Source organism: Siphateles boraxobius, unplaced genomic scaffold (genome assembly GCF_051911475.1).
Source record: "Siphateles boraxobius isolate OS27281-9 unplaced genomic scaffold, OSU_SipBor_1 8, whole genome shotgun sequence".
In the NCBI taxonomy this organism is placed as follows: domain Eukaryota; kingdom Metazoa; phylum Chordata; class Actinopteri; order Cypriniformes; family Leuciscidae; genus Siphateles; species Siphateles boraxobius.
The window spans coordinates 4,703,205-4,729,028 of NW_027509208.1; the positions used below are offsets into that span (position 1 = coordinate 4,703,205).

The 25,824-nt window shown below is 39.1% G+C and overlaps 1 protein-coding gene across 1 annotated transcript; it reads right to left on the reverse strand.

The window, feature by feature from the left end:
• Nucleotides 1-21,108: 21,108 nt before the first annotated feature.
• lratd1 (LRAT domain containing 1) lies at nt 21,109-23,367 on the reverse strand. The gene is made up of 2 exons (XM_077221172.1): nt 23,232-23,367; nt 21,109-22,974 (listed from the first exon to the last, which is right to left on the reverse strand). The coding sequence occupies exon 2, from the start codon at nt 22,935-22,937 to the stop codon at nt 22,155-22,157; it is 783 nt and encodes a 260-aa protein (XP_077077287.1). The 5' UTR covers nt 22,938-22,974; nt 23,232-23,367; the 3' UTR covers nt 21,109-22,154.
• Between the last annotated feature and the right edge of the window lie 2,457 nt (nt 23,368-25,824).

Sequence of the window (25,824 nt, forward strand, 5' to 3'; positions counted from 1 at the left end):
TTCCACGACCCATGCCCACCATGCCACGGTTCTAGCCTTGTTCCCCTGCACAGGCCTGGCCTGCCATCCCTCCCTCAAGACTGCCAAGACTTCATCATGTTTTGTTTTGTTTTGTTTCATGTTGGGTGTATGGAGCCACCTATAGAGGGTGGGATATGTAACATCTTGTTTTGGTTTTGTTTCATGTCTTTGTCATGTGATTCCCTGTTAGTCACGTGATTCTGCCATGTGTTCCCTTGTCTGATGTGTCATGTTGTCATTGGTTCATTGTTTCATTGTTCACAGGTGTCCCTTGTCTAGTCATTAGTCCTTGTGTATTTAAGCCCTCATGTTTGTCATGTGTCTTTGTCAAGTATTGTTTTCTGTTACCACTGTTGGTAAGCGTCATGTCTACGTTATGTTTTGAATTCATGCCATGCCTTTGTTTTATGACTGATCACGTTCTGTAAATAAACTGCACTTGGGTTCTCTACAAACTTGCCTTCAGTGGACCATTATTACAATTATGTGCTTTTGTTTCCATTCTGACTCTGCTGGAGATTCAAGTGCAGGGTGGAAAAAGTATGTGAACCCTTGAATTTAATGACTTTGGCAGCACAAGTGTTTATTGTCATTGCTGATCATGTCTACACAATAGTCAGGAAGAATTCTGCACTATTCCTCTGATCACTTCAGCATCGTTCTTGAGTTGTCTGCTGTGGATCACTTTCTTGAGGTCATACTAAAGCATCAATCAGGTTGGGGTCAGAACAGGTTTTCTTCTGTTAAAGCAGTTTTGTTGTTGATTTAATTCTGTTCTGTGGGTCATTATGTAAACCAACAATGCTTGCCTTAAATTCTCAGACCTGGCATGATTAAGTACTTGGGAATTAATTGTTTTTCACCAATGACTGCAAGCTGCTCAGACCCTGGACACTTTCAGAGGTTTAGATGTTGGTGTGCTCTGTGTTTTTCTCTTCACATTTAGTTTTTTTACTCCCAAACACTTCAACTTTACACTTTTCTGTCCATGCATAGAATATTTGCCGTCCGTCCGTCCGTCCCTGTCATTCATTGTATCATTCAGTCTATCTGTATTTGTATTACATTTAGTGAAAAGCTGAGCTAAAAAGTGCTTTAAGTTGTATACAGAGATATGCTATGTTGGGATGTATAGAATACAGTGGCCGGCGGTGCATTTCACACCTAGGCCTTCAGTGGTGTCGTACCTGAATTAATCCACCTCTTAATATGCTTTTAATAGCGCACAGACTCTTTATAATTGTTGTGAAATTGCGGTTTTATTTTGCACCGGCAGTTAATGTGTAGAGTTAATGCAGTGATTTCGGAAAAGGTCGGGTAGAGAGAAACTAGCGAGTAAGTTAGGCTGGTGCGTTCATGTTGTCTGCGTTCCAATCAAAAAGTTCAGAAAGGGTGCCTCCCTTGTCTTTCGTTCTTCAGACGTTACAAAAGTTTGAATGTTTGAAAAAAAAGTTTCGATCATACATTTACAAGAAAAATTAAGAAAGTCATATTCGGAACGGAAAAAACTGGGACAAAAATAAGCATTATACTCCTTTAAACAACTGATTATTTTTACACAAAATCCATCCTTATTTCTTTCGTCAAGAAGACTTAGATTAAACTCTGTTACACGTTATCTGTGAGTTTCAGTTTCAACAATGAGTCTTTTCTACTAAGGCTAATGCTGAAAGTCGAGTCTGTCCTGTCGTATTTCTGGCATAAATTTAAATTTGTTTTAGAGCTGAGACTGAGTATCTGCTCGACAGAACCAGTGGACACAGCGACTGTCAAGTAAAACATGACGATGTGTACAGCTGGCCCATTCTTTCACAGATTTTTTAAGGAAATCAATGTGATCAGCAGGACTTTTGCCTTCAAAATCAGACATGGCATACATTAGTCAGATAATTCTGTTTTTACACGGACAGCTCGAATAGAGTTCCGTGACTCTGCGTTAAGCTGGATAAGGGATTTTTTTCCGGTAGGGTTGAACCTCCTGGGGGTTAGCAAGCTCTGAGTTCTAGTAGGCCTACTAGTAGGCTACACGCTCTGACCATCCAATCAAAGGACATGAAAATGCCGACGTTATTGTACACCTGCTAGATGGCCCTGTGCAGTCTAATCGAAATCTGATTGGCTGATTAAATCTGACTGATTATCTGATTGGTTAAAGTAACAGTTTCATTGCCAGTCATTTTAAGCTACAGACACCCGCACTATCGATTCTGAAGGCCTCAAGGCAGATTTCTTTGACCCTGGCAACACATGATGGCTGAAATCTGATTGGATAAAAGCTCTAACATAAATACTACGGGAAGCAGCGCAACCAAGATAAAAGCTATGGAATTAAGAGAATGTACTGTTGGGAATAATTTAATACACATTAATGGAAAAAATATATTAAAGCACTAGTCAATGATTCTGATAGTGTTTAGGCCAGCAGAGAAGGCCTTGCTGGCCCTGAAGGTCCACCACTGATAGTATACAGGGGTCTTATTCACACCAGTGGCCCAAGAGGGCCTGTTATGTCAGTACGACTGTGGCCTGTTCTCAGCCCAGCGCTGCATGTATATTTCTTCATGAGAGAGACTTTGTTCCTCATAGTACTCTCCTAGCTGTCCAGGTACTTACAGCCATAGCTGAATCTCTGATCAGTTGCCATGGCTACACTATTTTTTCCCCTGCAAGTACTGGGTTGAGAGATGTGTGAAGTGATTCCCAGTGCTGCCATTAGAGTGACCAGTTGGAGTTGTGGTATATAAATGCGTGAGCATGAGTGTATGCATTATGGTTTGTGTCTATGGCAGGCAACACAGGTGTCATCTTGTTACCTTGTTATTGCAGCTCGACTATCTCCCTGATGACCCAGAGACTGTGAGGAACACAGAGGTATCCAAATCCACTTAAGGAAGTGTCTGCTATCACACGAGCTCCACCATATGCCCTTTAACAGTTCAAGATATAAATTAAACTAACACCATGTGACCAATAGAAAGAAAGCACAAAGAAATAGATTATTTGTAAGAGAAAATGAGAAGAGATATGCCATACACCGGATCAGGATTTAGCACCTCTCACAACTTCAAACAAGTGCTTCTCAAATATTTGTTCCTGGAATATTTAGGATGCCTTATTAATTTTTCTATTATCGTTAAAGGGATAGTTCACCCAAAAATGAAAATTCTGTCATCTTTTACTCACCCTCATGTTGTTCCAACCCCCTATGAGTCTCTTTTCTTCTGTTGAACACAAAAAATATATATATTCTGAAGAATATCGGTAAGCAAACAGTTGTGGGGCACAATTGACTTCCATAGTATTTTTTTTTTCCTACAATGGAAATCAGTAGGGACCACAAACTGTTTAGTTACCCATATTCCTCAAAATATCATCCTTTGTGTTCAACAGAGGAAAGAAATTCATACAGGTTTGGAACATCATGAGGGTGAGTAAATTAACCATCCATTTAATGTTGTTAATATTATTATTTGTAACCTGCCGTTGTTGTTGTTGTTGTTGTTACTATTATGATTATCATAGCAGAATTCATCTAGCTCAAACAGTTGAGCAAGGTGAAGAAACGCCAAGGTCAGTTGATCTCAATCGGGATTGGTTGAATCCCAGGAAATGCATGAACTGATTAAATGTATACCTTAAATGCTATGCAAATCAATGTGTATTAAAGCATCTACCGACAGCACATGTGTAAATGTATTTATATAATAAAAGTACAAAAACATAATCTTAGCTGAAAGCACATACAATATATATATTTAGGCAGTTTAGACTGATTGCTTCTGGAGTTTGGGTTCCTGGATGTCTGTAAGCTAAGTTTTGAAATGAGACATGAGTGTGGAAGGGTAATTAAAGTAGCTGTGAGAGAGAGAGGAAGAGACATGAAAGAGTGTGATGGGGATCTCTAAATGTGTGAGTGAGTGACCCTGGGGTGAGTTCGTTCAGTTACAGTACTTTCTGCCGTACCGTCACTCCCAGGGATTTGTGGGTAGATTAATATAGCGTCAGAAAATGGTAATATGTGGTAGACTGGAAGGAATGAGATACACTTGTTTATAGCATCACAACTGAGCACATTTACATTTTGCATTTATATTTATTAATTTTCCCGGATGCTTTTATCCAAGGAACAATACAAACACAGGCGATTAATCAAAAGTTTAATCGAAAGCGAAAGTGTAATCACGTCTTCTGTCATCGTCTGATGTGGCTGTACTAATGAAACCGCTACGGCGCATTATCAAGTGTGCTGAAAAAGTAATTGGTTGCAAGCTTCTGTCCCTTGCTGAGATCTTCTCCTCTAAGGCAGTGAACCAGGATACAAAGACTATTGAATATCCCTTCCACCCTGAACATGACCAACATACACTTTGCATACTCGATATTGCTTTTCTATATCTTATACATTGTGATGTATATTGTAATGGTGTCTATGGTTGCAGAGTGTGAAGCAGATTCAGTATTGGTGAAAAAAAATCGATTCTGATCAAGAGTTACGAACAGTTTAACAATGGCAAGAAATGCAGTAGGCTATGTAACGTGCTTAACACTGATCATAGGTGAAAGTTTTCTTTTGTATTTGCGTGAATTTGATATGGCACCATTAAATTAGTTGAGAAAGAGAGAACAAGAACAGAAAAGTTCTCCAAGACAAATCGGACAAGAACTGGAGTCTTTACTGTATTAAGTGTGCATGTGTGTATGAGATGGACTGAGAAAGAGTGTTTGTGTAGAAAATTTGTAGAATAATTGCTGTATTCGGAGAGTGTGGATTGGTGAGAGTATGAGTGTTTGTGTTCTTACACTAATTAACTGCTAAACCCATGAATCCTAAAAAAAAGTTAGAAGCCGATTCTCTCTCTCTCTCTCTCTCTCTCTCTCTCTCTCTCTCTCTCTCTCACTCACTCACTCACTCACTCACTCACTCACTCACTCTCTCTCTCTCACTCTCTCAGATTTGGACTGTGAACTCCTGTACGTCGCTATCCTGAGGCTCTGCACCTGTCCGTTATATCAAAACTGCTCTTTAAAAACTAGCCAGGTGTTTTAGATGCACAACCATACATTTTCAGCCTTGTGCCTACAGTCATACTGATATTTAGTACTACAGCACACTTGCTTGTATGATATTGTTTAATTATCTGAAGTATTTCTAGACTGCCTTTACTACAATAAAAACTACATGCTGTTGCCATAAGAAAACAAACCTATTTTTCAAACACACAATGGCAATACAATCAATTATGAAGGTTTTTGTTTTTGTCAAATTTCTGTTTTCTCAGAAAAGAGCATTTTTCAAAAATATGATGGAGCCACCACAGATGTATTTCTATTTTCCATTATTAAATTTAATAAATTAAATTTAGTATTTACCTAACATTCAATTAAAAAGTAACTATTATTCCTAGATTTTTGTATTCTCATTTGCTAAATATCTACCTTTTTTGTATGTATTTAACATTTAATTAAAATGTAAACAATCTTACCATGGGGCCAATTATATTAGTATCTGTCATGTAGTAGTCAGTTTTTGACAACAAAGACTTTTATTTCATCCAGCTAATTTACAGTACCCTCAAAATCATTTTGTAATCTTTTTGAGAGTTCCATTTTATGCAAGTCAAGAAAATGTAACTCTTTTTTTTTTTACATTGTGTCCATAATGCGTGCAATTAAAGTTTAAACAAACTTGTATGAAATTACACTGTAAAGCTGACCCTAATGTAATGTTTTCTTGTCTTTCCTTATCAGCTTTCAAATCCAAGTCGAACCCAAGATATTTCACTCCCCTCTTGCATTGAAAGCTTTACAAACACAAATTAGAGCGTTCAATCACCATTCATACGTTTTTATTGTCATTCAGAAGTTATATGGAGATTTGCGCTGACTCAGAGTGGCCTCACAAATTAAATTAATTAAATTCTTATCAGGCAGAGAGCAGCCACTTCTCACTTGATGAGGTAAAAGCACTTGGCTTCTAACAGATACGCACTGGCGAACACTTTTTGTGTGTTTGTTTGCGAGAAACATTCTTTTTTTCACGTGTTCGCTTTCATTAATGTTACGTGAGACAATATTTATTCCGGAATTAGGCGCGCATTGGCTGCGGGGATTTTGCTGGTATGGAAACTGACAGACTAATATAAAAGCTATTTCTAACTTCCGATCCAGATTTAATGCAGAGTGCCTGTGTTCTGGGTAAAATTGGCTTTTTAATAAATTGCATCAGGAAAAATCTCTGAGTACATAATTATCCACATCTGAAATGTAAAGCAGCAACAACAAAAAAAGCCCTCTCGTTTGAGTTGAATAAGACCTCGAATGCTCTTCGAATCCAGGAAACATGCAAATTGAGCACTACAGTGCCGTACAAACATTATCTTGCCTTAAACTTCTGAGGGCATTTAAACATTGGGGCTGCATGATTCTCTGCTCTCGCAAAAAGCCATTGTTCGGGCCGTGGACGCTGGCTGTGAGTTGACCTTCTGGTAATGACCTGTTGAGGATTGTAGAAATCATGCCTGGAAGCATCTAATCAAAGCATACATTGGACACATAATGGCAGAAAGGCACCAAGAGACCTGTGACATTTGTCTAATTACACATTAAGTAATTTTTGAGTGATAATGGCAGTGATTTGCTCATCACATTACTGTAAAGAATGGTGACAAAGCCATGAAATTTTCCAGCTATATTGATTTGAAATCATGCCTTTTTAGCATGCATGGACCCTGTGCTTCATTCTGTAATGTGGCAATAATTAGATGTGGCGATTCAGTTTAGCGAATGCAATTGCATGTTTACTTTTAATTAGTGACTCCAGTCGAGTAATTGTCGAAAAAGAAGCATCCAGCTGTCATCGTATGCTTTGGAGTACACTTATACATTGGACTCTCGAACTTCTGCCAGAGATCTGCCACCGAAAACACTTACTGAGCTAATGAAGTGATATTAGCCCAGGGGTTAAACTGGATTGTGGTGACTCTGACTTGACCCCTAGTGTAAAGTAGCTGTTTTGGCAAGCTGCTCGTACAAGATGGCAAAACAGTCCCTACAAACCTCCTCGAACATGTGCTGTGAGAGACTTAATCTCGGTATCTTAACATTCAGTCACATCCTGGCAAGAAACTGCTCAGATGTCCACACCAGTGGGAAGAGACAAGCAGGGGTTTTAATCCTTGCCAATGGATTGGCCTCGGGGGAGAAGGAGAAAGACGAAGATTTGAGGCTTGGATTGTTTCCCTTTACAAGAGCCCAGTTGAATCCTTGCTTCAAGTGGATAATTGAACCCTTGTCCAGTATTAGTATATAGCCTAGTTCACACACTTCACACTTGGCGTCACTCCAGCTGTGTGTTGTGGGGAACTTGATAAATAATATTAACCTTGGTAACAGGCTTTAACCATAATACTCAACAGATAGGCCTATTCCACCTTGAAATCACCTGTGACTTTATCACCAGTGACGACACTCGAATCTGAGGACCAAGAGCAGATGGTTTGCATGTTTTGTGTGTGTGATCGCTGTTGTCAGATAATAAATATGAACATATGAACCTTCAACAGCATATATCTTCTTTCTTTAGTCAGCCAAGAAACTGCAAATGAAGTATAGTGGGCTAGACTTTTTTTGCCCCAGTAAAGTTTTGCTGTGCCCTGGTAACATTTTACTGATAAATCATTATGTGATAAGAAATGCTCGAAGTGGGCCGGTATGCACCGGTAAGCAGTACCGGCACTTCTATATTATAATCTGTAGCGTACCCTCACTTTTTCTTGCGTGCCGGCCCTTCCCACATGTTGCCTGTACACTGACCGTCCGCACCGCCCCATTTGCATAAAGTTAAACATTTCTCAATTTTGTCACGTCACTGGACACGCACATATCCTGTCACCAACGGTCACTGTTGCTCTTGTCACCGGAAATCGCCAGCTCTCCATTGAAATGAAGAGGATAATGTTGCTATTTGTCTCAGGTGCTGTGAACAGGGCTTTATTCGTTGGATTTGATTATCACCATCTAGGACATATTCCTAAAAGCATAAATAATGTTGAAAACTGTAAACCAATCAGTTTTGCATTATATCCAATTGTGTTCCAGCCAAATTAATTAATGTTATGTAGGAGGAGAGAGGAACAGGATCAGGAGGGGACCTCAAGCCAGGACTCGAACTCGGGTGCAGAAGTTATAGCTGGACTATATTCCAAAATGTTGCATTTTTGGAAAACATTTATTATTTATTTATTTTAACATTATTTAAAAATATTTTATTTTTTATTTTTTATGGATAATCCTGATAGAACATTACATTACTGAAAATAAAAAAATATCTTTTGGGTAATACTTTATGATGAAGATACAGTACTTACAAATCATTTGCAAACTATTAATTTATATGTCATTATGAAGTATCTTCATTGTTAATATATTAATATACAAGTTCTTCATTCATTGTCATTGTAATTAACACAATTATTGTTTAATTAGCTCATATGTAAAGAGTTAGATCATCTTTTTGGTAGCACTTTATTTTACAGTCCTGTTCCACATGTACATACTATGTATTTATTATAGCAATTACAATAACTGGGTTATAACTAGCTACTAACCCTAACACCTAAACCTAACCTTAGTTACCTTATATTACTAGTACTTTCTTGGGTAAGTACACTGTAAGTGCAAGTACTGTAAAATAAAGTGTAACCATGTTTTTTTTATGCTTTATTTACTTATTAACCGACTTATTAACCGTAAATAGTTCTCATTTTAGATTAGGTCACGGAAAATCAGAAAATGGCATTAAGTGCTTTAAACTGACCTTTATTGGACATTAATTGCATTTCAAATACATTAAGCATATATATATAACAATGTATTTGTAAATATTTCAAGGAACACTTCATATGACTGTTTGCACACGATTTGTAAGCACTTTATTACTGTATAATTATTATAACGTGTGGGATTTAAAAATGGACGGAGTCCGCCGTGCTGCTCCCAAAATCACATTTTGCCATTTTTGCAAAAATCTTCCCAGAACTCCCAAGAAAATAAGAGTATACACTTTATTACTTAAATGGAAAACTGCCCCTGTCCTGATGAAAGGCTAAAAGCACCTCTGGTGGAGTAGATCACAGCCGTGGAGAATCATATCCCTCGTTAAACACACGCAAGACATGTACATGCACTCATCCCTCATTCTCTCCATCAGGTCATTCATGACAAAATCAGTTCAGCTATTTTAGTAAGAACATTCCTGTCCTTGTTCCTTTTTTAACTGATGAATACTCCAGCTTTCTCTTTCGTGGTATCTCCTCCCTCTCACTTTTTCTTAGCCTGTCTGTGAGGGTAGAGGTCAGACTAATTAAAGTTTTTATTAATTAAAGTTTTATTATTTATTAATGAGTTTTGAAATGTCCATGTGCCCGCTTGCTGTGCTGAGACTGCTGTTAAATTTGTCAATGTAATGAGTATTCTCAATATAGATTAGACTGGTGTCTTGTTTAACTTCATTTTCTGGAAATCGGGGCTTTTAACGTTTACAAATATGTTCTTTCCCTCAAATCTCCCCCTCTAGGTGTGTTACTGAGCCGTCTTTGCATCATTTCGTTGGCTAAATTGACTCGCCGGGGCAAAATAGAGTAGAATGTTGTTTGATGCTTGGAGCAGTCAAAGTCATGCCGAATGATGGGATTATTGCACTCGTGGATATTCCTGATTGCTGTGGAAAAAGTGAAGGTTGGCAGTTCTGTATGCAAATTGGTTCCAGCAGGGGAGAGGTTGATGATTCAGCGACAGACGGCGTAGCTATAGCGACCCAGACACTCTCTACATCTTGCCCATCGGAAGCAGCAACAACACACAATGAGGGACCCTCAGTGACAGGTTGCTAATGGAAACAGTGACATGGACACCTTCCAGCCTTACACACACAGCAGCCTAATACACACGCAAATACAATTACACACTGATTAGTCCCGGACGGCTTATTTACCCAAGTACCCAATTACTCAAGGTCAGGGCAGATAAGGGGTCTCTCCTTTCATTTTCTCTCACTTCCTGGTACTTCCATCACAGAAAAAATGTCCTTCTTTTGCTTTTTTTTTTACTTCAATATTTCACTCCTGGCCTCTATTCCACTATGTTAAAAAGACATTTGCTCTATACTACATAATTCAATGAGACTGACATGATTTACAATGTTTTCATATTTCCACAGATGGTTTTCTCCTGGTGTATCTTAATTCTTCAGAATCCATTTCAGCTCCAAGTGCATCATTGCAGTCTGTGAGGATGGCAGTGAGTCATGTGTGATGTAAGCATACAAACTACAAACAAGTGAACATTATTCCTGACAAGTCAGGTATACCCAACATTATTAGAACAAAATGTCCCCATAAAGATGGTAATATCCAAAATCCTTGTCCTTGTGGGGACAGGTCCCAATGAGGAAAACAGCTTATAAATAATACAGAATGGTGTTTTTTGAAAATGTAAAATTGTAGAAAGTTTTCTGTGATGGTTAGGGGATAGAATTTAGTTTATACAGTATAAAAATCATTATGTCTAACGAAAGTCCCCATATAACATGAAAACCCAACATGTGTGAAAATATAATGGCTTAATTGGATTTAAATTGAATTTTTTAAGCATTTTGATGGTCACACCACACAGAGCTCCTGATTCATTTGTCCAGGTTTATTTTGCCTCTCCTCTTCACACCAATATAATATCAAATACAGTTGTCCTCAAACCTTGTGAGAGACACACCTTCTCAGGTGTCTTAATAAAACATTAAATCCAGTATAGTGTGAAAAGGAACACATGTCTGGTTTGTTGTTGATGGAGAGCCTTACTAATGGGGCTGTGGGGATGCATAAGGCAAAAAAGCTTGCAGAAATGTGTATATGCAACAACCCTGCAGTGCACAGAGATATTGAAGTCATAATTCCTCTTTGAGCTGTCTGGGGTCTTTCTTAAACTCAACAGATACAGATTGCTCGGTGATTATTATATCCATTGAGTGGCTGTGTTTAGGGGATGTTACTGACAGGCTGACAGCATGGAGAAGATGAATTGGTCGTTCACTCTTCTGGCCTTATACAGCAGATGTTTTATCCTAGTGTCCCCCTTTGAGAGTGTTAATTATGCTTGTAAAGGAGTTGCTTTAAAGAGGCAGAATGAGATGTAATCAATGCTTAAGTGAGCTGTTTGTGTGCAGAGAGAGACAGAAGGTGCAATACACAAAGCCAAAAGATTTCACAGTCTCTGGGCAGCCATTGTCTCTCTCTCTCACACACACACACACACACACACACACACACACACACACACACACACACACACACACACACACACACACACACACACACACACACACACACACACACACACACACACACACACACACACACACACACACACACACACACACATTTAAAGTCTGTTATGGTGTTTTTTTGAAAAATAAATCTTCAATGAAACAGTTCAATGGTAGGCTGCAGTTTCACACACATACTGGTAATTCAGAGAGTGCTTGCGTTTAAGAAGATTTAGATTGCCATGTTGTTTTATAATAGTTATAGGAGTGATGTTTTATTATTAAGCAACATCACATCAGCAGGGGTGTTGTTGTTTCGAAAACCATAAACACGAAGACATAGTTATTCACAGTTGTGTAGATATTGAGTATGATTTCAAGTGTTATATTGTTTTTATGCAGCAGTTCAATAAACATATATTAATATTGAGTAACTTTCTGAGAATTTTTAGTTAGTTGATGAATGAATCAATCTTTAACAAATAAGTTGGGTGAATGATCCAATGATTCACTCAAAAAGACAGTAATTTGTTTCTTTCCCAAATTTGATGTTGAAAAAATCAGTTCAATGCAGGATTCAATGATTAATTCATAAAGACAGCAATTTGTCGCCACCTACTGGCATAATTATGTAACCTGCAGAAAAAGTCTCTTTAAAGCACCGATGTTAATTTGTCAAAGGTGTAGTTTGGCTAAAATGAAAATTCTGTTACTCGTGTCATTCCAGTCTCACGGGTGTTTGCATCTATTGACACGTTCCCGCTCTTACTGTGCATTGGAATGTTTGTTGTCTGTTATTGAGTGGGATAAAATTCCTCAGCAGTATGCAGACATTTGCCTCGAGAGCTTTATTTCTCTACCACTTTCACTGTCTGCTGCCCTCCAGCTATCATTATGCATTCAAATACATCCTCTGTGTACACATTTATGCATGTTTAAATATTTTTCACATTGTTACATTTAACTTTTAAGGTGGAAGTAGTCTGTTGATTTATGTTAGTAGGGACAGCTGACCCAAAAATGCCAATTCTGTTTTCTCACCCTAATTTAGTTCCAAGCCTGTATGACTTTCTTTCTTCTGGAACACAAAAGTATGTTGGACAGATCTAAGTTCTAACATTGTAAGTTTGTGTTTTTCTTTACAAACCATGCAATAAAGTGAATGGCATTGTGGTTTGGAACAACATGACAGATGACGGAATAAATGATGACAGAATTTTTTATTTTGGGGGTAAGCTAACCCTTTAAACTCTATATGCTTGTGCTTGCATTCAAAATGCTTCAGGCTTGCTGTGCTTCAGAGAGTAGCACATATTTGAGTAGGTTTCATGTACCTGAGATCTACCTTTACTCCTAACCCACAGAAGCCTCCAGCTAGCAGTTATCACCCTCTGACCACCCTCATCCCTTTAAACTCTATTCATCTTGTTGTCTTCCCTCCTCTCATCTTTTAAAACAGGCAGTGGAAGAGAGAGGTACTGTGACGTTGCCATGGTGATGCTCTTGTCTTCATCGTAGAAAATTCAATATGCTTGGCGTAACGTGTCTGTGCGTTTGGACGTGTGTGCGAGAGCGGCCGTGAGAGTGTGTTTTTGTGTATAGGGAAGCTTTTATACTGTATATAGAAGACAGTGATGAAAGCTTAGTACATAGTCAAAGACAACATTGTATACGATATTTTCTTGTAAGAACTAGAAAACAAAAACAACATGCCATTCACAGCTTTGTCGGACTAATTATGCCTAATTATAACTATTTAATTCATAGAAAATATCTTAAGAGAAACCTAGCATGCTGATACAGCTGCCGGGAGGTGCCACAATTTATACCGCAGGTGATTCATACATCACATGGTCAACATTTGGATAGGCATTCAGTTCACAGATGCATCAGGCTACCTGAAATTCAACTATTATAATATTCAACAGCAGACTGTTGAGAGAAATATTGAATTGTGGCATAATGTGGTAAACATACACGAGGCCATGACTACAGAGCAGAGGGCCTGAGAGCCTGATTTTGATTTAGCTGTGTTGTCTCACCATGCAGTCCATTGCTTACAGAATGTATGAGGGCTCTATTTTAGATTCATTTTGTTGCTTCATGAATATTTCACTCTCTCTTTGGATTTGTGGCAAAGCATGCTGCAAGTCACTCTCTTTTATCAAGAACACTTTTGTAGCATGTCTCGTATAAAACTTCTTGACAACCAGGGTTGTTGTCTGAAGGTTTTCCGTTGCAGTTCTGTAAAACATTTTTAAACCGCATTCTGTAAACCATTCTAAACAGTTGCCAATAGATAGATAGATAGATAGATAGATAGATAGATAGATAGATAGATAGATAGATAGATAGATAGATAGATACTGTTAAACAGGCTTGCTATGCATCTGTGTTCTGTTTGTGTGACTGTCTATGGTCTTCTCTTGTGAAGGTTTCAGTCTTACAGTCATGTATAATTCAAAGCCAGGCTCTTGGGTTAGATCACTAGATACATTCATCTCAAACCTCTGCAATCAGACTCCCTACAGCTTCCTTTGATAACCAACCGTAGCACAGTCCATATACTTATTACCTAGTGCCAGACCCAGTATTACAGGATCACACTTGTTGCTCAAAGTGGGAGGCATCCAACCGTTCAGCCCATGGTAATTGAGAACACCACCATAACAGAGGCAATTTGAACTCCGCCTCGTCACAAAGTAAGGGTCCTGAAGATCTTCACTGATGTTACACCTCTTTTGTCCACTGTGCAAAATGGCAATTCAGTTTCAAATGGTGCTATTTGCTTATATGACACACTGCATTTGCTTATGACACACTCATTGCTTCCTACCTGGTTCATGCACTATACCTTGATGTAAAATCTTGTTTAATTAACCATTTGTTTTCTGTCAGAGTTAATCCTAAGCCCATAAATACAGTGGGGTCATAATCAATCCATAACTCTGCAAAGACGGCCAGAACATTAATAATGGAAATCATAGCAACAGATTTTTAATCAACAAAATTAAAAACATATAGTAACTGAGGCTGTCAATTAATTAGATTATTGTATTGTGATTGCAATAACAAAAATAACCACATTAAAAAGGAATCCAATTAATCATGTCCCCTGTCAAATATGTTATCACTTACGCAGCCTTTATAATAATAACAAATGCTTCCTGAGTATGCCTGGGAAGTGTAAAGTTCCTCATAACGTTTCCCATTCATTAACGATACTTAAATTTGTACAAAATAGATATTTGGAAAAAATACATTTACTTATCACATTATTTGACTATTTCAGTAATAAATAGCCTACATTTAAGACAATTCCAATGCAATTTCAGGAATCAATCTACACTGGTTGCGCTATATTTGTTTGATTCACTGAAACCAACTCATTAGAGCAGGGGTGTCAAACTCAGTTCCTGGAGGGCCACAGACCTGCAGAGTTTAGTTCCAACCAGCTTATACCTGTAGTTTTTAAATAAGCCTGAAGGACTTGATTAGCTGGATCAGGTGTGTTTAATTAGAGTTGAAGCTAAACTCTGCAGGGCTGTGACCCTCCAGGAACTGAGTTTGACTCCCCTGCATTAGAGTCATTTATTCAGGAATTAGATTAAACTGGTTGTGCTGTCTCTAGTTTGGAGAATAAATTAATGGATAGTTGTGCTGTATGTGTTTGATTCACTAAAAATAACTAATTTGAGTCATTCGTTCCGGAATTGGAAGCGGGTTGCGCTGTATAAGTCTGATTCACTAAAATTTTACGCTGTTTGTCATGTGAGAGCTTTTAACAGAACTGAATGTCATTTTTCAATGCTATACACAAATAGTGCAGATATAGTTTAGTTTGCCTTTAATTTGTGAATGCACTCATTTCTCTCTCTGTCTTTCTCTCCCTCGCTGTGTCTATCTCCAATCTAGCTCTGTCATCCTCGTGAGTCGTGACATTGTCTCTGTGACTTTGGTGATTTAGTGCTGAAAGAAAAATGGAGGCAGGGTGTGCAGGGGACACCTGTGGGGTGTTTGATTGCTGTTATGGAGGAGCAACTGATAAAATGTAGGGGGGAAAGTTGTCCCGGTCAAAGAACGGTCAAGCTGAGAAGTACATGCAGTGCTTAACCAAGGAGGAGGAAGACGATGAAGCAAGACACTGAATGAGGAGAGAAAGGTTGAGCTGAGCATGTGAGAGGAAGAGAGGAAAAACAGGGAAAATGAAAGCAAGAGAAAGGCAAACTGATGTTCGCTAGCATTAGTGTTTGTGCAAGCATTAGATGGCAGGTATGAGATATGTGTTATATCACAGCTGAGGCAGTAGCGTGTGTGATTGGCTTTGTCAGAAAGGGCAAACAAGCCTAAGCATGGAGAAATAGAAGATTGGAAATTGAAATGGGTGGGGGGGCAAAATCAAATATGCATATTTAAAGGCAGCAGTGCTAATAATTGCAGAATAAATATGTGTCAGTGTGTGAAATGTAACACATCCTGGCAAAGCGTGAGATAGAAGAGGAGAAACAAAGGTATGGAATTGTGCTCGGTCCAGCAGAGAGAGCAGTGCATCTTATCCTGTATCTCTGACTCCCTCATTAACTCAGAGACAGATAAAGCAGGTCAAATATGAGAGGAGGAATGGAAAGTTATGGCCATGACTGCGTGTGTCTGCGAGTGCTGGAGCCCCAACTGCTAAATTAAGTTTCCTCTTGATTTGTTTTGCTCACATTTTGAGTGTGACACAACCAATTAAAACTGTATTATATTAGCAGCAGTGCTATGCTCAATATAAATGCAAATAAATACAGATACACTATAGAGAAGAATGTAAGCAGTCAGACCTTGCTGCTTCATTGGAGATTTAAATGGAGAGATAGCTTATCCAAACAAGGAAATTGCCATTACTTAATTGTCATTACTAATATCTTATGTCATACGAAATTAGTTTGACATCACGATTGTAATCCTATTATTTTCCATTTAATCAAAGTGAATAGGTTGAAGCTGAAAAAAATGACAAAAAAGCACCATAAAAATATCATAAGTAGTTCATGTGAAGTCTTTTGAATTCTTTCTTTTGTCATTTTGGAGCTTGGCAGCCCCAGTCCACATTCACTTTTTATTGTATTGAAATTTCATACTGTATATTGAAAGAGCGGCAAAGCTATTATTTAATAATAATAATAATCACATGTTCTGTTCCACAGAAGAAAGTCACACAAGTTATAGACAACATAAGGGGGAGTATATTATTATTTTAAATTTTGGTGAACTGTCCCTTGAAGTATCAACTTCAACTGTTCCAGATGTTTCTCCTAGAATTCTTTAGGAGCCATTCAAATGGAAACATGTCTCCTAATTAAAAGAGAACAAACCTAAATGCAATACAGTAGAGTTATAAAAATTGATTTGGATAGCACAGCTCAGATAATTTAGATAATTTTAAAGAAACAGATGATAAATGAAGTTAATATTGGCTGTGCTCATCCACTACATAGCCTACATTAGATACTTCTGACCCCCTCGAAATTGAAGATAGCGACAACTGTTTTTACCTAAAATCTGCCTTTGGCTTCAATTTACAGAACCAGCTACAGTACAGAAGTAATTGTTAAGTACATCAGAAATGTCATTCCAAACCTTTATAGCTTTATAGCTGTGAAACACAAAAGAAAATGTTTTTCTCAATACAATAAAAAGTGAACTACAGAGAAGCATGACCAAAAGTCTCCATTTGCTCTTCATTCAATCTCATTACTGCCTAAAAGAAACAATTAAGATGTTAAAAAGTTCTAATTTGTGATGTTTCTTTCCTATTGGATGAGAATCTACAATGCTACAGTGTCTCACATGAACCCGTTCTCTCCACCATCACCAACAGCTATGAAATCTCTATTTTCCCCCAGCCACAACTACACTGAGTCTCACGTCACCTCACAAAAGAAACGGGCCTCCTCTGATCCACACTTTAGAGAAATTGGTGAGAGATTGCTTGTTTCTTTTTTTTAAAGGAGAGCTGTCATTTTTCATGAGGCAGGTTGTTTTTCCCCTGCCATCTCTGTCCATGTTCATAGCACGGTTCAGAGGGAGACAGTATGAGGAGCAAACACTTCTGCAGTAATTGGATACAGACCAAGAACTTTGGCGTGACCCAGCGTAAGCTGATGTGAGCATAGTAGGAGCAGAGTAAACATAGAGAGGAAGGGAGCAAGGGAGACTGTCTGGGTCCGCAGGGACTCGCACAAGAACACAAAGCATTAACATAATGTGACTGTTGGGGGTTGCATAAACAATCCACCTTATTGTTCTACAGGTGCCACAACATCTCCAACAGCGTCCAGCCGCTGGTTTTATTCATTCTAAACAGGTCTGCACACACTCTGATGTGTTGATCGATAGAGAAAAATAATGTTTTCTGCATTTTAAAATGCAAGCTGGCTGCTTGCCTCGCATATGTTGATTTTGTTGAGTCGTTGTAGATGCTTTCTGGAACTTTGCTAGAATTTTTATCAGACAGCACTCTTTCACAGCCAGCAGCGGTCTCTAGTTTAGAAGCGTGAAACAGAATTTGCTGAATTCTGCAATGTGGCGCATTATGCTGTAGCATTATAAAAAGAGCCTATAATATGATATGAGCTACAGTAGAGGCTAATCTACTCTCTAAGGATTCCCTACACTGTTCCTCTGACCAATTCATTATGTCATGTTACAGTGAGTCCATCTCAATGAACCCATAGCAGTACAGAATCATTACGCAATAGAGATTAACAAATGATTGTGATTTATCTTTTTTAGTATGCAGTAGAAATACGGTAATGTGCCCCCCCCCCCCCCCCCCCCCCCCCCAAAAAAAACAGACTGTTAACCACCAGATGTAAAGTAGAATAATAATGCAGGCAAACTGAACTATAAGAATTTTGCACCATTACACCCCTAGTGTATTTCAAGGTACTTCAAAGAGGGTACAAAACAACATGGTAGTGTTGTGTTTCAGATAGGCAAATGTTACAATGTGTCACAATATTATCATTTAATCATACTGAAACTGCTTGTAAACCTGTTAGAGACTAAATCCGCAGCATCAGTTTCAGTCTCTTTCATTTCGCTTTTCCATTCATTGTTGTCCAGTACCGCAACTCATAGAAGTATTTTTGACTCTTATTTAGATTACATGCTATGAAACAAATGAAAACGAACAAAAAAAAGAATCACGCACTCGCACCCAAGATCTGAATATTGTGATATAATGATAAACTGGAAAAAAAAATATTTTAACTCAGAAATTGCTAACAAATAATCACAAAGAAACTGCAAGTAACATTGAATTATACCTGAATTTTTGAAGTAGAAAAACTAACTTTTCTTGTAAAACATCTGTTTTATTCACCACTTTGAAAAAATATTTTTATATCATGTCCAAAAACACCATGGTAGTTTTTTCTTAGTGCGCCAAAAGAAGATGATAAAGAATAATTCTCTAAAATTGCTGTGAGATGTAATTGACAAAAAGATAACAAATGAGGCTGAGTTCCTAAATTCCTTCTCTCCTCCTGAGGCCAGATTACCAGCTAGACTGCTGGTTTAAATGAATATCCGTTCGAGTCTGAAAGGGAGGCAGGATTTCTGTGGAGCACAGATGCTATGCATAATTCTCCCTCAGCAGAAGCAAATGCATTATCGTTAGTTCTTTAATCAACGCAAAAACAACAAGCTTTCCGTTAAAGAGGCTGGATATGCATTCATCCTCGCAGCCTTCAAGTAAAACAATATTCAGAAGACGTAGGCTAAATGAGTGGCTGAGGTTTCCCCAGTAACAGGTTACGAAGTGTGACAGACACACACATACACACACAAACAGGACGGCATACATATGGCATATCACTGAGAGGCAGGCTTTGTTTCAGGCTAAAGATATTCTGTTCAGCTCATGTTGGCAACATCTTCTCCCTCTGCCCATTACGCCTTCACTCCTGTCCTCATTCGCCACATATAGCCCGCTGCCCCACTATCCTAAATTTCCAGCTTCAGTAAAAAAGGAATCAGTACAGGTGACAGATTGTCAGGCCTTAGAGAAAGGGGAAATGAGGCGGGGAAGGGATAATGTCAAGGTAGGGGATCCCTTAAATCATATAGTAAAAAAAGTGGGTTACTGGGGCTGCTGGGATAGGTGAACAACAATGTGTCAGTACAATGTCAGGGTATATACACTACAAATCTCAGTTCTAAGGTGTAAATGGTGGAAGATACCTCAGAATTCCAAGATCGGACATACTTTACTACGATTGTACAGCATCATTCCACCAATATGAGTGTGCCTGGTTAAAATGTTTTTCTCTGTAATCTGATGAACAACGTTTGCCACATTCAAGAGAATATGTACACAAATCTAGTTTTAAGATCGTTCAATGCCTGCTTTACATGGGTGGTCATTATTATCCATTATTGTGTCAAGCAAATAACAATGTGCCCAATTTAGACAGAAAAAAGGCATATTTGCACTAGAAAGAATGACATTTCATTGAAATTCTCACAATGCAACACATTAAATGCTTGGTTAAACTTGATTGTGGAAGGTTTGTAAGATGTAAAAAGTGCTGCAGTGCAGATGTTCAATGAAATCATCTGTAACATTTACGATGAACTCATGTGAAAGTTGGAGAGCAACCTTTCCCAAGCCTTTAGAAACCTGTCCCACTAGTCTTCATTCATTTGTACAATCCCCCGCTTTCCATATTAACGGCTCAAACGGGCACACCTGACATAACATGTTGTGCATGACGATGACTCGTGATTACCATTATGACCTGGAATAGACAAAGAGAATAAGCAGTAATGGGTGTGCGTGAAATGAATACAAATGTTGAACAGTGAACACGCATCTAGAAAATATTTCAACTAGATTAATAACAGGACAGGAATTTTATAAATGAATGTGTCTTCAATGTATAAATCCATAAAGAACACAGCTCAAAAAGTTATGTTGTGCTTGATATAAACTCGTAACCTGCAGCACAAAAGGTAAACCTGCAAAAAAATGGACTTCAGCCTTGCTTCAGGTAAACTGATTTTCAGAATGACTTGTTAGTGTTGGTCAGCAGCACACGCTCTGTAAAGGGTCCAGACACACAGACCTGCGGGCCAATCAAGCCCCACTGAACATAAAGCATAAATGATCCCAGCTGCAGCCTACAGCGTCTAATAGGAAAACAAACAGAGCATGACCATATTTACTGGTGCTTGAGAGTGTCTATGTGCAGACACACTTATACACAGCTCTCCCATTACTTACTGCAAACCTTGCAGCCAAAAAAAATGAAGACTGCAGTTAATTTGAATGTATGGTTTCTGGACCACAAGCAGTGCGGCCATAAACTTGATATGTATAATTAAAGTAGACTAGACAAGTAACAGAATGAAGTGCTTCAGTGGCTGCATGGTTTTTAAAGGACCTTTTTCCCACTCAATTTCTCATTCAAGATTAGAAACAGGCTAATGATCATCAACCGTAACAAGCAGGAACAAAAGGACAGTGTCTCCATGCATCAACAGCTGCCTATAAGGCATACTAATGCAGCAATGACAACAAACGACTGTCTGCTAACGGAAATAAATCCCCCAAAACCAAATGAGAAAAATAGTCGATACTGTGAACAATACTTAAGGTCCATGTATGAATTATAGTGCATCTGTTAGACACTCGCTTGAGGCTACCTCAACCAAGCACGTGCTCGCTTATAGCATTTGTATGCAGGAAAAACTGTATGAAAAAGAGCTGGAGACCAACGCAATTTTCATAGGGCAATCTACGTTTATTTGAATAAAAACAGTTTTCTTTAAACGCACTAACTGAAATACAAAAATATGGACTCCAAAAACAAGAATGTTCGCTGCATTTGTTATAAGAGAATGAAAAAGGCTCGTGTGTTGTCGCCTGTAGGGGGTAAGAAGAACGAATGCAGCTGCACAGATGCCAAGAACCGAGCTCCACGTTTCATGGTAAAGCTAGAGTTCAGTCAAATAAGAGACAATGTGGCAAGCTGTATAACAAGTATTCCTTTAAACTTCCTATTTGTTATAAGGTTACCAGTAGCTACATATTTTTAATTAGCAGCAAGTAGTCCAATAGTGGCTAGTAGCCTCTCTTCTTCGGTTTCACCCGTAACCTATTCCTTCCAATAATACTTTTCTTCAAGTCACTATTCTGATAATGACAAGCAACTATCCCATGATACAGATTTCATTTGTTTGCCATTTAATTCTAGGTGGATCTGTGGTTCAGATATGAACTATTCACTTCCAATATAGACATGCCTTAGGCACTAGTACCTGTTTTTAGCTACTAATTGGATTGCAGTAGCTATTGATGTTGATCTCAAAGTAACAATTGGAAAACACACTAGCCTACTAGTATTTATTCACATGCTGCTAGGACAAAGAGAAAACATACTAGTAACTATTTGAATAGTTACTGGTGAATAATGAATGTTAGTAACAAAAACAATTAGCCTATTATAGTTAGTCTCAAGGAATACATGTCAAAACGGCTTGCCACAGACCTGAACGCATCGTGGTCACCATCTGCCGCAGCAGAGCTCGGGTGCGAATTTGAGGGGACTGTCATGGGCGAACTGTGATGAGGGCTCACCTTATGTTTTATCTTTTTCCTTTTTTTAAAGGTACAGGGTGACTTTAGTGTGGCCATCGGTTCTCACAGCACAACCAAAAGGGGCGTCGTCTTTGCCAAAACATGTTCACACAAATACCCACAACTCTGCCAAAGTCCTGAAATAAAGGTAAGCAGCCCTTGCTCAAGGCATGCAGAGTCCCAATGCGCTCATTCCTTCCCGGTCACCAACGACAGCTCCTTCAGAATGCCGCTGGCGTCCACGCGCCGTCTTTCCCGAATCATCTCCTCCAGGCTGCGGAACATGAGCGTGTGCGCGGTGCTCTCGGACAGGTGCACCTTCAGAAAGTAGCGCTGCTCGACCGAGTGCGCCTCCCCGCCCGCTTTAAACTCCCGCTTGCCGAAACGGCACCAGGCTGCGAAACTTTCCGAGTTCGTCCAGCAAATCTCGCCACTGCTGAGCCCCACGTGCCCGCTCGCGTTCTGCATCACCAAATCAGCGGGTAGCGGCCGGTAGCGGTACCGATTGTTCACTATCCTGCCCTGTCGACCGCAACTGATCTCAAACAAGCTGTCCTTGCGGATCTCCCCCTTGTAGAGGTGAATAACCTGGTCCTCCCCTTCAAAGATCGCCCAGTGCGGGGGTTGTGCGTTGGCCACTAACTCCAGTAGATCCCCGGGTTTGCACATGGTCAATAAAGTTTTCACAGAATAAACATTCAGGTCCTCGTTCTCTCGCAGTTTGGAGTATATACATTCCTGGCAGCAGAACGCCGAGTACTCGATCTCGTTAACTGCAATCGGACCGTCTTTGCTCGGGCTGTTGTTGTCTTTAAAGCTGTCCGACTGCGATCGATCGTCCAGCTCTTCCTCCTCATCGGAAAAGAAATACGCCACACCAACACGTAACTCGTCCTTCTCGATGCCCGATGGATCCCCGGTGGGTAGCTCGCTGTAGTTCAGGTGGGTGATCCGGTCCAGTTGGTTTCCCATCAATAACAGGGCAGAGGAGAGACATGGAATACTGCTTCTGAAATAAAAAAGGGTTATGTGAGTGTCATACTGGAGAGGCGTACTAGAATTATTCTGACGCGCCCGAAATGCTGTCTAGGTACAGAGCCATAGTAGTCACCTCACTACACAATAAACCACCACGCGCACCTGGGTGCGTAAACAAGCCAGTCGCGTTGAGCGCGGCACAAAGAGGAAAAGGGCGAGTCAATATTGAACTGTTCACGAGGCTCATGTTAATAAGTTCACAACACAACACCTCGAACGGACGCATACCTGCGTATTTCCACAGGACTATGGCTAATGGTCCTTTCTCTCCATCGGTGCTGGTGTTGTGTGTATCCCGCAAGGTCTCCAAAACAAACGTGTTACCTCCCCCTTTCGTGTCCTCCAAGGTACACTGGCTTCTCCAACACTTTGCACCGCCGCACTTTAAATAGTCTAGAAAACTCCGCCCCGACCAGCAAAACCTGCCCTCCTGATGCCGATTGGTTCAGAGCCCTCATGAAAAACTTAAACCTTTGCTCAGAGTCTATATTACAGATGTTTGTGTTGTTCACAGCCTTCAATAGCCAAACGGCTTGGCAGATTTGTCAAATATTACAATAGTAAATAGGCTTGGAATTGAGCTAAGAAAGGTTAGTGATTCATTATGAGGACATTTGGTTTCTGAATGATTGATTAGCTCTGTCAAAACAAGTTACAGCTTATTTTTGCTGGGAGAACACTTTATTAAAGCAGTATTTGGGTTCAGGTACATAATGTTGGCATAAAGTTGATCACCACAAAAAATTATTTTGAGTGGTCTCTCATTTTGTCATGGCAACACACTTGTAAAATTAGGTATAACAATACACAGAAAAGGTTAGAAACATTTTTTATGCATTTGTGGGTAACACTTTTACAATAAGGTATCATTACTTAATGTTAATGCATTAAGTTAATAAGTTAACTAGGTTGACTAAGATTAATAAATGCTTTTAAAGTATTTTTCATTGTTAGTTTAACTATTGTAGTTATCCAATATTAACAAACTGATCCTTATGTTAGCCATTCCCGAATTGACCCCATTCACTTCTATTGTAAGTGCCTCACTGTAACCCAGGTTTTTGCTATTTTTAAATAAAAGTAGGGACTAGTCGAACAATTTGTTTATGGTAATCAGGATTATGCCACAAATGCTGTCAGCTGAACTGATGTACAAGTATTGATGACTTGAATATATATGTTAGGATAGATATGCTGTTTTCCTGTCAGATCTGGTGTGGACCTCTGAATCCTCCATTTCACTTCCTCACACACAGGGACATATATAACACACACACACACACACACACACACACACACACACACACACACACACACACACACACACACACACACACACACACACACACACACACACACACACACACACACACACACACACACACACACACTCTCTCTCTCTCTCTCTCTCTCTCTAGCTGTCATGAGACTCGGACAGTCAAGTGACTGAGTAATACCTTGCGCCATCTTCCAGCCATTCATAATCAAGGATGTGCTGAAATGAAATTTCAGCCCTTATGCACGCGCACATTCACAGTATTGACACACAAGCCATTCTGACTATCAAAATAGGCCATATGCCACACACAAATTTCCACACAAACAAGGCACTCCAGTGGCAGGCTTGAAGTTTGAATGATTTAGATTATAATTATTCTGCAAAGACAGATCCAATTATCCACCTATGAAATGAATAGCCCCTGTGTCTCAGTAATACACCCATCTGTGTCTGCATGCGTGTATAATATGTATAGATGCTCTATACTTGTGTGTGTGACGGTGAGAAAGAGAAGGATAATCTATTTGAAAGGCAGATGCAGAGGACCCTTAAAAGAATCCTGATGCTTTGGCACACACACGAACATATACATACACACTTTCACAGCGTATGTCAGGAGACTTACAAGTGTGTGAATACTTGCGGTGCATATGCGAGAGAGTGACAGAAAGAAGAGAAGGGTGTGAAGGAAATAAAGGGACAGCACACAATATCCACTAGGTTCTGCACTTTTCTTCGAAATATTGAGATGGGCCGTATTTGCAGTAAACAAGCACGCTGTAATCATATAAGAACACCAGGGAAAACAAGTCAAGCACAAACAAAGGAGAGGAGGAAAGAGGGATGAGAGGAGTGGAGGAATGGAAACCAGGAGAAAAATGGCTTTTGGTAACAATGACCATGTGGCAGTCTTGCATTCAATATATCCAGCTGAAGGCTTAGGCTTTGAGAAAGCAGTATTTTATGGGCTTCATATAAAACGCTGCCAAGATAACTAATCATTCCCTCTATAATGTTATGAGTTTAGCAGTAGGTGTATGTGAACCCCTTTTGCATGAATACAGATAAACACGCTTACGTCTATCTTCTGCTCTAGCAGGTATAGAGTTTTTACCTTTTGTTGTTATTATTCCATAGAAAAGTGCAAACATAGTCATATATACAGTGGGGTCCAAAAGCTTGAGACTATATTGAAAATCTGGGATTTTGTTTTTCATTCAAACTTTGAAAAAAAAAAAAGTTAAAACAAAGAAAGGTTACGCATAAAATCGAAATATTTCGAATTCTCTATTATTTCTAGGTCAAATACTCACATTTGTGACAATGATCATATGACTACAGATGGTCAGATGTATTCCTTCCATTTCATTGAACTCACTGAGTTCAAGTGCTGTCATTACAACAAAAAAACAGACATAGGCCTACAGTGTTTCCTGCACAGCATTCACCTTCAAGGCCAAAAGAACTCATGTTTCACCTGGGCTGTAAATGTTTGTTTTATGGTCTGTATCGAATGTAAAGCAATAACAGTGTAATGCGAAA